This window comes from Babesia bigemina (genome assembly GCF_000981445.1).
Source record: "Babesia bigemina genome assembly Bbig001, chromosome : III".
NCBI classification, from domain to species: domain Eukaryota; phylum Apicomplexa; class Aconoidasida; order Piroplasmida; family Babesiidae; genus Babesia; species Babesia bigemina.
In genome coordinates this window covers 3506856-3518759 of record NC_027218.1, presented here as the reverse complement: position 1 = coordinate 3518759, position 11904 = coordinate 3506856, and the positions used below count along the sequence as shown (strand labels likewise).

Sequence of the window (11904 nt, the reverse complement as noted above, 5' to 3'; positions counted from 1 at the left end):
CCCTAACCCACTCTTCATCGCTCCCTTATCCACTCTACATCGCTCCTTCATCCACTCTACATCGCCCCTTAACCCACTCCACATCGCTCCTTTACCCACTCCACATCGCTCCTTAATCCACTCTACATCGCTCCTTTATCCACTCTACATCGCCCTTAACCCACTCTACATCGCTCCCTAACCCACTCTACATCGCTCCCTAACCCACTCTACATCGCCCCTTTACCCACTCTACATCGCCCCTTTACCCACTCTACATCGCCCCTTTATCCACTCTACATCGCCCTTTATCCACTCTACATCGCTCCCTTATCCACTCTACATCGCCCCTTAACCCACCCTACATCGCCCCTTTACCCACTCCACATCGCTCTTTAACCCAGTCCACATCGCCCCTTTATCCACTCTACATCGCCCCTTTATCCACTCTACATCGCCCCTTTATCCACTCTACATCGCCCCTTATCCACTCTACATCGCACCCTAACCCACTCCACATCGCCCCTTAACCCACTCTACATCGCTCCCTAACCCACTCTACATCGCCCCTTAACCCACTCTACATCGCCCCTTACCCACTCCACATCGCTCCCTTATCCACTCTACATCGCCCCTTAATCCACTCTACATCGCCCCTTATCCACTCTACATCGTCCCTTTATCCACCTTACATCGCCCCTTTATCCACTCTACATCGCCCCTTAACCCACTCTACATCGCTCCTTTACCCACTCCTCATCGCCCCTTAACCCACTCTACATCGCCTATTTATCCACTCTACATCGCCCCTTATCCACTCTACATCGCTCCTTTATCCACTCCACATCGCCCCTTAACCCACCCTTCATCGCTTCTTTACCCACTCTACATCCTTCGAATTACCTCGTTATATTATCGCTATGACCTCTATAAACCACAATAATAACTTGTGCCTTGTCACCCTTCACTTCCCCTCTTCCACCGCTTGCCACTGCCCTGACCATGTGCCGCCTAGGGAGCTTTACAAGAAATTTGGTAAAATTTTGAACCCTAAAAATACCTCAAATAACAACCCTACTAACATCCTTAATAACCTCTGCTCTGGCCTCGAAACTTTCCTCGGCTTCAACTCTGAGTCCAAAGGCTACGACGGCTCTGGGATTGTGTACTCCGACCTGGACAGGCTGTGTGACGGGGTGATGGGATTTTTGTTTAGTATAATCACTGACGTAAATAAGAACGAAAACCTCGAAAAATACAATAATAATCTGCCTGGCATACTTAAAAAAATTAAACTCGCTCAATATAATAGAAAAGAGCATTTTGATAGTAGTATTGTCGCGGTCAGTCGGGGGATTAGGGAATGGGTGAGCGGGGTGGAGGATAGGCATAGAAAGGTGGTGGAGCCGTTGAATGAGTTACAAGAATTACTCAGTAAGCACGTGTCGCTTAAAATGGAATACAAACCAATAAAGGAGCAATTGCAAAACTGGCAGACCTTTGCGGGGGACTACCTGGATAAGGCCTTGATGTCAGTTGAACTTCTAGATGGCGTAGATACTAAGCTACGTAATACAATATCGTCTAAGATCGACTTTGTTAAGCAGCTTGTTGACAACTTCTGGAATTCAGTGAATGATGCGCGCTTGTGGAACTCCGTGGAAAATTTAGGTAGTGAGTTTGATAAAAAGCACGCCGAAGTGAAGACATACATTCAGACACAGATACAGCGAGTGCAGAGCGCTTTGAATCAGAAATTTGAATTGATTCGCTTGAAGCTTGGCAGCCTAACACACCAAAGAACAATGTATTTGAAGAAGATTGAAGAGGCGGTACAAAATGCTCAGAAGTTGGCGGATGATCTGCTCAGTTCTGAAATTAATGGTTACGATAGAGGCTGCAAAGAAAAGCTTTTGCTGCTGTTTATTCAGATTAGTGACTGTATTAATAGGTTTGTCGACATCACCGATAGCACTCCTCTGATCAAGCAATTTAGCGTTGTTCGCGATAAGGTCAGCGGTATTAATGCCGCTGTGCAGGGGGATTTGCAGCAGTTGAAGAAAGAGGTTAATGAACTTGCCGCAGATGTACAAGGAAACAAAGATAGCGCTCTTGTTAAAGATGCGTTGAAGGATCTTGAAGATGCCAGAAAAACGCTTGATCTTACCACTGCGGAAATTACTTCAGAGTCTAAGGCTCTGAAAAAGCAGTATGAAGTAGGTGTAAAAAATATTTTTGATAAACTTCCTATCTCTTTCGCAGGCTTGAAAAATGCCATATACGGTGAGGGAGGGTCATCCAGCGATCCTGCAGAAAGCTCTCTGGCCAAGTTTATCACCGACTTAATTGCAGCCATAGGCGACGAAGATAACGGAAATCTAGTAAGAGCGGTCAATACATTTCACAACGATGCGACACAACGGATTAAGGATGCAGCCAATACAGCCATCGAGGAAGCCGTAAAAAAATTTAAGATGAGTAGTAATCGCATTAATGAGATTGACGTGGCACAAGTGATGACAATGTATAATACAGCGGCAGAAACGCTAGAGGAGGCGGTGAATCTAATTAGCGGTGAGCTAAGTGCTCTAAAAGGAATACCTACCGTTATAGAACAAAACCGTGAAGCTGCTGATGCGTATATGACTCAATTGAAAACTAAGATAGAAGGCATTCAGGCAGCAGTAAAAGCCATTTTACCGAAAGTCACCACTGCCAACGAGGCATTGCAATCCTCCATAGATGCCGCTGTACAATTCCACCAAGACGCTCAAGACACTGCAAATGGTGCTCTTGCGGTGCTGCACACAAATTTACAGAAGTACGTTCAAAACGCTCTTAACGACCTAGAAGAGCAAACGCAGACGCTTTACTCGGAGCAGAAAAGAGTTGATTTGACATCTCTTAATAAGTCTGTTACTGCACAAATTTTGGAAATTATTGGTTTAATTGACTCCGACTTCCACACCGGCCTCAAAGGTCTCATGAACAAGCTGCACGGTACCTTCACTATACATAACCTCCAAAAAGTATCCGATTCATCACTCGAAATATTCTCGAACAAAGCCAAAGAATTCGTAACTAAATTCTTCACCTCCCTCCAATCCCAGTCCGACCTCTCCCCTGACCGTCTCACCCCCCTCACCCAGGCCCTCTCCTCCCTCCTGTCCACAATGCACTCCCAACGCCACTTCGACGCCGCCGTCTCCCGCAAGCTCGCCGACCTCCAAGCGCAGCTCACCACCCTCGCCCCCTCCTCATTCGCCGAGGCCTCCCCGCTGCTCAACGTCCTCAAGGCCGGCGTCCAGGCGTTCCACGGGGAGCTCGCGAAGCAGTACGTGAGCAGGTACTCGGGGCAAATTTATGCTGATCAGTTGGTGAAACCAAAAACGTCATCTGAAGCGAAAACAGTTAAAACCATGCCAAATCCTGCTGACAACACCGAAATAACCGAGTACGGGAGGAAGTGCGCGAAGGTGTTCCTGACGGCACTCAGCATTACTCACAACGCTTTGAAAGCTTTGAAGAAATATGGCAGCGTTAGATGGAGATCTCAACAGGTAAATGACACAACCGAATTTGGGAAATTCTTCATCAACCATGGATACCATGTCGCTACAGGTGACAAACAACAATGGGAGCTTCAGGATAAGGTAACGAAGACAGGTTTCCATATCTACAAACTAGTGGTAAAGGACGACGATGAACACGTATACACGAAACATGATCATGATCAAGATAATGGCCCCCTGAAGCGGCTTCACGGCTGTCTCCAAACATATTACAGAGTCGGCCACGTAACTAGTGCATCCGCCAAGAAGCGTCCATCTAATATATTCGAGATACTGTGCTGGATATCTGGTCTGCCTTCAAATAACGTGTATGACGATCTGCTACATGACGCCGTTAGTGACTTATTTGTGGATCCTGCTAAGCAGGTCACAGTTGGTGACCTAGCCGCTGCAGTTGTCGGCGATGAACCCGTACCGGCATATCCGCACTCAATCGAATTGGAACGCACTCAAGCAGCAGTGACGCGCTTATGTTCGAAATCCTACGACGTATTAGCGACAATACTCGGCTACGGAGACGCGTACACTATGTACGCAGTCGACTTCGGCAATAACGCACTTAATTTCCACTATCCCCCCAAAGCAGGAGATTGTTTGCAAATGCTGATCGATATGCTGCGTAGATTACTACCTCCACTGCGCTTCTTACATAGCCAGTGTAAACTCGGTGCTGAATTCCACGGCTGGTCAGAATGCTTCTACGGAAAGGATGTCAGAACAACCAAGTGGACATGTACCGACCACTCGAGCGACGAAGTAACGTGCCAACCAAACTGCCAACCAAAAGGCAAAGCAAATTGCCAACCAACTTCCCCCCTTCAGTCGTATTTATCCGATTGTCTAGTCGGTCGTTTACCGCATGAACTTAGCAGTATTGGATGTAAGTATGACTGTCGCACGTGCTCTAAATCTCAGCCTGGACAGCCGTGTCTGACGCCACTTGGCTTCAGAGCTTTCTCGGGATCCGCAAAAACTGGTAAACACATATGCGATGTGCTCGATGAATTTTTCAATAACGAGAAACTGTTAGCGCTATTCACCTTTTCTCCTCAACCGCCAGCCAGTCTGCCAGAACACTTCGGATTTGCATTGTCGCTTGCGGCAGGACTTAATGCTTCTAATGCGAACAAACACGATGGAGTTATTACATTACAAGATGCACTGGAAACATCCGTTAAGGAAACATCGATGGACCTTTACAACGAAGCATCAGCTTTTATCACTGCTTTTCGTAATGCATATCATAGTACGCATGGCGGTAAAGCTATGATGCATCCAACAGCTACAAATGCTGACTTGAAGAGTCTATCAATGCGCGACTCATGTATGGTTGCTGCGAAGGACAACGTCCACTGCGGCCCCTACCTATCATCTCTCTACTCTGATGCATACTATTACCTCGCCCCAAAACATTGCAACCTATATCTATCATGGGCTGTCTACTTACCTTGGACGCTATATCGATATCTTCAAGGCCTATTTGATTCTTTCTGCAATATATCCTGCCAGGATTGGGGGTGCCGTGGCTGTCTGCAAAACGAGAAATGTAAGAAGGGTAAACACGGTGAAGACTACAATTGTAAGTGCCGTGGAATCGTCGAATGTCGCGGTGTAATGAGCGTATTCCATACTTACGGATTTTCATTTGGGGACGCATCGAAACTAATGTCCACGGATGAGTGGAGATATTGCCGCAATTTCCACGCTCAATTCAAAAATGTGCTAAAATCTAAATATTTCCAAACACTCTTCGACAAATGCGACGAATTCATCTTCAAGATCCGCTCACCCTTCATCTGGCTCAACGTCGCCCTTTGGTCGCTTTCCCTCCTCTACCTCCTCCACATCATGGTCATCCGCCTCGACCTGCTCCACATCAAATCTCACTTGCACTCACCATCATCGCATCGTATCGCCGCGCAATCACTACTTGCCGCCGCACGCGTTAACAAGTTTAACAGGGTGTTTTATCTGCAACCATAATCGTACTCACGTGTTCAATATCTAAACTCACCTAGCATATCACCTACTCACCTAACATATGAATTGTGCTTTAATCTGTTGCATCACTCATTAATAGGTGTATGTGATTGTGTAATAGTTAACTGATGTGGTGATTTAGTAGCTGACCAAGGTGCTGACCAATGTGCTGACCAAAGTGGTGACCTGGTGAGTGAGCTATGTGCTGACCAAGGTGCTGAACAATGCGATGACCAATGCCATGACCAAGGTGCTGACCAAGGTGCTGACCAATGCCATGACCAACGTGGTGACCAATGCCATGACCAAGCACCTGACCAACGTGCTGACCAAAGTGCTGACCAATGCCATGAACAACGTGCTGACCAAAGTGCTGACCAATGTGCTGACCAAAGTGGTGACCAAAGCGCTGACCAATGCCATGACCAACGTGGTGACCAAGCACCTCACCAGAGTGGTGACCTAGTAGCTGACCAATGTGCTGACCAATGTGCTGACCAAAGTGGTGACCAAGATGCTGACCAATGTGCTGACCAATGCCATGACCAGAGTGCTGACCAATGTGCTGACCAATGCCATGACCAGAGTGGTGACCAACGCCATGACCAACGTGGTGACCAATGCCATGACCAGAGTGGTGACCAATGTACTGACCAATGTGCTGACCAAAGTGTTGACCAAAGTGATGACCAAAGTGGTGACCAAGGTGCTGACCTATGTGCTGACCTATGTGCTGACCAAAGTGGTGACCAATGCCATGACCAAGTTGATGGTCACGGCAGCGATGACATGGTCACGGCAGCGATGACATGGTTACGGCAGCGATGACATGGTCACGGCAGCGATGACATGGTCACGGCATCGATGACATGGTTACGGCAGCGATGACATGGTCACGGCAGCGATGACATGGTCACGGCATCGATGACATGGTTACGGCATCGATGACATGGTGGCCAAAGTGGTTATTATCATCCACTCTACATCGCCCCTTAACTCACTCTACATCGCCCCTTAACCCACTCTACATCGCCCCTTAATCCACTCTACATCGCCCCTTAATCCACTCTACATCGCCCCTTTATCCACTCTACATCGCCCCTTTATCCACTCTACATCGCCCCTTTACCCACTCCACATCGCCCCTTTACCCACCCTACATCGCTCCCTAACCCACTCTACATCGCTCCCCAATCCACTCTACATCGCTCCCTAACCCACTCTACATCCTTCCAATTGCCTCGCCATAATACCGCAATGACCTCTATAAACCATCACAATAACTTGTGCCTTGTCACCCTTCACTTACCTTCTGACTGAGTCCATCGACTGGTTGATCCAGGTTAGGTATGGGAATGGTGGCAGTGATGGTCTTACCAAGTTGTCTCAAGCTTTGAAAAAGTTGATTGAGGAGGCTATTGAGAAGGCTACTAACTCCCTTAATGACCGCCAATCCAAGCTCCTTTGCCGTGGAAAACCTACTGATGAGTCCTCTAAAGACCATCCCTCTGTCCAGCCCTGTTGTAAGCAGCAACAGAAGACTATTGATGATACTAAAGAGCAACTTAAATCTAAGCTTGCTAATCAAACCGATGACTCTAAAAAGCAAATTGATGAACTAAACGCTAAAATCAAAAAAGCCGAAGCCTCTAAAAATGACTGTGCTAAGACCCATTACCTCCCTCAGGAGGAGAGGCAGAAGGGTTTGCAGGAAGTGGAGCAGCAGAGAGAAATTGTTAAGAAACTTGAAACATTTGCTAAAGAACTTGAAAAACATGCTAATGATAATCTTTTAACACATTTATGTGACGGCCTTCAGACTTTTCTTGGTTACTCCCCTAACTCCAAAGGCTACGACGGCACTGGCATTGTGTACTCTGACTTGGATAGGCTGTGTGACGGGGTGATGGGATTTTTGAGTGGTGTGCTTGAGGGGGTGAAAGATGATGATGCAGTTAAAAAATACGACAAATCGATGTCACCAAATGATTTTAATAGAATTATTAATTTATTAAACGACAATAATGGTAAAGGCGCTGAAGGACTGAAGGCCGTCCTTAGTCAGGTGAAAAGCCATCTAGTCAGCTACCAAAATAAAGTCAGTAAAGAAGTTACAGCAGTAAGTGGCCCTTTGTATGAATTAGAAGACAGCGTAAATGAAAATGTCAAGAAAGTTGAGGAACAAAAATCAATGACGCTTGATAAACAGTTCACTGCCTGGTCAGGGCAGGTTAAGGGGTATGGAGACAAAGTTAGGGAGGCCAACGAAGCCATGAAAAACATTGACGAACAACTCAAAAAACAGTTAGTCGCGCCGTTAGCAAAAATTGATGGTGCGGTAAATGTGCTTGAAAAGTCGGCGACTGACGATTTAAAGGCAGCGTGCCGAGTGGTGGACAGTTCATTGGGGAGTCAGAAGCAGAAACTCCTTAGTGACGTAAATAAAAGAGTACCTGAACTACGTATAAAAGTTGAGAATAAACTTGATGAAGTTATAAAACAAATCGGACACATTGGACACATACGTACCACTAGGTTAACAGAATTGATTGCCTCTACGAAGGAGGCATTAGAATCCGTGAAGCAGGCGGTAGATAGTGCCTATGATCTGAGTACCATATATGAGAGAGATATTGTTCAGAAGATAGAGCGTATAGAGAGACAAGTTGAGAAGATTGACACTGATGATGTTGCAAGTGATCTTCAAGAAATATTGATGACAGTTGGTCAACATTTGGTAACGCTTGGGAAACTTCATGACACCATTACGTCAGAGTTAGAGCACGAGTTTTACGATCTGAAAGGCAAGCTATATAGTGATGTACAAACGCTCTATGGTGATATTAAGCAGCAGGTTGGGGGTTATCTCCAGGAGTTGGCAACGGCTATCAAGGCAGGAATCAATACATCTAGTGGAGTGGGGAGGCCGCGTTTCTCCGCTCTTGTAAGCACCTTGAATAAACGAAACCCATTGGAACCGGATACTGACGTCGGCAGAAAGTTGTCACAAGCTAACAACGGGAATCTAAATTTTGCAAACGCGATGGAATCAGTGTTAGTGTATCTAAAAAATGCAAGCAGTGCCAACGGTGGAGACCCGAAACCATCCGACGTTTTCCACGCTCTCACAACTGAGTTTGACTCCAAAATCGATAGCGCCCAAAACCAACTAAACCCTCTCCTTAGGTCTGCAGCACTAAGGGGGACAGCTGCGTTCAAGGAAGCACTCAATCTCAGAATTAATGGTAGGACACACGATGTCACCGGTGGTATTAAGAAAGATATACAAGATCAAATTGAGAAATTGGATGTTGCAAGTGACGATGATATGACAGAAGACGGTGAAATTCAGAAAAAAATCAAAACCCTTCAGTCCAGTATTGATGAGACCGAAGAACTCATTAAGAAGCTAAGAGAGAATGCAGGGAAAAAAGATTCGGACAAAGATGGCGTTAAAGATCTAGTAGAAGCACTGAAGGATAAGGTAGGCGGAACTCTCACGAATATTCACGATGTGAATGTAGACTTGGAAGCGTTCAACGCATCGATTGAAAATGCAATTCAAGCCGCCGAATCCACTGCAAATTCAGCTCGTCAAGAAATCGCTTCCGGACTTGAAACTCTGATATCTGGTTTAACTGCCGCAATTGAAGTGGTTTTCGCGGGTGTGAAATCGGATGTGCAAGCCTTCTTCGCAACTGTACGTGAAGGGCAGCTTTCCACCTTCCGAGGCATTATTGTAGAGCAAAATGAACAGATCGCTGATGTTATTAAAGATGACGAAATGAACGGCGTGAAAGGGTTACTGGGAAAAATTAAAGATGGCCTGAATTCACTAAAAAGTAATAACAATGTCAAAACTGTCACCGGACTGTCTGCCAAGGCCTACTCACTCCTCAAGAATATCGTCACTTACTCAAATGGCGATTTACAGAAACTTGACAGAAATTTCGACCAACTCCAAAACTTCGAAAAATACATCGAAAAATTAGCATCGGCACTAAATCTCTACGCCCACTTCAGCCACCCCGTCTCCCTCCGCCTCTCCGCCCTCTCCTCCGCTACCTCCGCCCTCGACCCCCAAGCGCTGCCGGACGCAGGACGGCCCGTGCTCAAGGCGCTGCAGGCAGGGATGCTGGGATTCGTGGAGGAGTTGGAGAAGGGGTATGTGAATAGGTATGATGGAGGGGAAAGTATTAAACAGTGGGTTAAAAAAGGTGAAAAAGATGTTTTGACGCCTGAAGGAAAAAATGGCGCTAAAGTGTTTTTGACTGTTGTCGACACGCTGTTCCATGAGTTGGAAGATTTAAGGAAAGGATGTAAGACGAACGGCAAATGGAATGACGAACATGTTCGTCAATATGAGATGGATAATGGTGGTGATATTACGCCGAACTCACTTGGCTTATGGTTCAGCACCCACGGTTTCAAGGTGTCGAGGAATGAACACGAGCAGAATGGTGAGTTGGACAGGAGAAAGACTGGTGCTCAAATAATGCAATACCTGATGAAACAGCTTAACATGCCGCCGAATTATAAGCCAATTTACGACAACCAAAACCAGCAGGAAGGAACACTCAATACGCTTCACGAACACCTTGAGACATACTTCCGTGTCAATCACTACTACATCCCGCCGAATCCAAGAGCACCGACGACAGTATACGAAATGCTTCAGTGGCTCTGTGGACTATGGTACAATCCGGTGCGCAATGGTCTTATTAAGACCATGGTTGACTTGTTTGGTGATAACGGGGAATTAGACGTTTACATGCCGGAAGAAATAAAGAAATATTTGAAACGTCCCGCTCTGTACCCAACCACATTTATGCGTTTACTCCCTGCTGTTTGCGCACAATCCTACACTGTCCTAGTCGGTGTTCAGGGCCATGGCCACGCGGAGGGCCGGTACGCTTGCGACTTTTACACAAATTCTGACAAGTTAGCTTATCCCACCAACATGAATACGTTACTGTGTACGCTGCAGGAATATTTAAAGCGCCTCCATCACCAGCTCTATTTCCTGTACGAACAATGCTCGCACGATAGTGAGTTGAGCGGCTGGCAAGACTGCCATTACGGCCGGCACGTTGGTGGCTCAGCATGGAACTGCAATGCTATGCAATGTGTTAACCAAGAAGGTAACCAATTAGGTGACCAAACATGTAAGCAAACGTGTGACCAACACCCCAACTGCGGCCTTAAATCGCCACTCCAATCTTTCCTTGAAGACGGCTTGCAAGGTTTCTTGCCTCACGCTCTATCATCTAAGGGCGCAACATTGTCATGTTCAACGTGCCTTAAAACGCCACCCGGTATGCCCTGCAGAACACCCATGGGATTCCCCGAGATCAGTAGCACAGCCTCGCACACCAAAACGGGTGACCATATATACAGTGCACTGCTTGACTTCTGCTGTACTGATGCATCTCCACTGAATGTGCTATGTGCAATGCTGAACACTCTCCTTCCCAGCGCTCCGAAAACGCTCGGTGATATGTTTGCATTTTATTCTAACTTCACCTATCGCTGGGGTATGGACGGCAATGAACATAAATACAAAGCCTTCAATGATGCCGCCACCGCCGCCAATTTAGAACGTGAATATAGTAAGCCGAACGTCGGCTACCTGTTCTCCGAAAGCCATTCAGCAGCATGGAAAGGTCATTCCGCGGGTAGCCTTGCCAGTCTCGTATGCACGTCGAACGACGCCGTCGTATGTGGTCCATATTTGCGTCCGATCAATAAATCCATCTACGTTATGTTTTCATCGAAGCATGCCGACAAATACCTATCATGGATCGTTTACCTGACGCAGACATTCTACGACTTACTTAAGAAACTCTACGAAGAATGCAATTCCAAATGCGGTTCCAAAGGATACAATTGTCACGCCAAAGCGTGTATTAAGGGGTGTCCAACTACATCATCGAAAGAGACAACACCATCCCATAATGAGCAATGCAAATCTATTGTGACATGTAAATATACAATGCCTACATTATGTAAATATGGTTTCACCTTATGGGATAAACATAAGCTTAACGGCGATGATAACATCAATAAGAAACGCACGTGCAAAGATTTCAGTACCGTATTTGAAGAAACATTCAAAAAAGACTCACATCTCGTGCAATTTTTCACAGCCATCGACGAATTCATTTTCACCATCCGCGCCCCCTTCATCTGGCTCAATGTAGCCCTCTGGCTCCTCTCTGTCCTCTATCTCATCATTGTCATGGTCATCCGCCTAGACCTGCTCCACATCAAATCGCATCTACATAGTCCCTCATCACATCGCATTGCCGCTCAATCACTACTCGCCGCTGGACGTGTTAACAAGCTTAACAGGGTGTTTTATCTGCAACCATAA

The 11904-nt window shown here is 46.4% G+C and overlaps 2 protein-coding genes across 2 annotated transcripts; both read left to right on the top strand.

Annotated features, from left to right (window-relative positions):
- Positions 1–899: 899 nt before the first annotated feature.
- On the top strand, positions 900–5534 carry BBBOND_0314060 (hypothetical protein; the record flags this gene model as incomplete). The annotated part of the gene is made up of 1 exon (XM_012914236.1): positions 900–5534. The coding sequence occupies one exon, from the start codon at positions 900–902 to the stop codon at positions 5532–5534; it is 4635 nt and encodes a 1544-aa protein (XP_012769690.1).
- Positions 5535–6788: 1254 nt separating this feature from the next.
- Positions 6789–11904, top strand: BBBOND_0314050 (hypothetical protein; the record flags this gene model as incomplete). The annotated part of the gene is made up of 2 exons (XM_012914235.1): positions 6789–6817; positions 6879–11904. The coding sequence occupies 2 exons, from the start codon at positions 6789–6791 to the stop codon at positions 11902–11904; spliced, it is 5055 nt and encodes a 1684-aa protein (XP_012769689.1).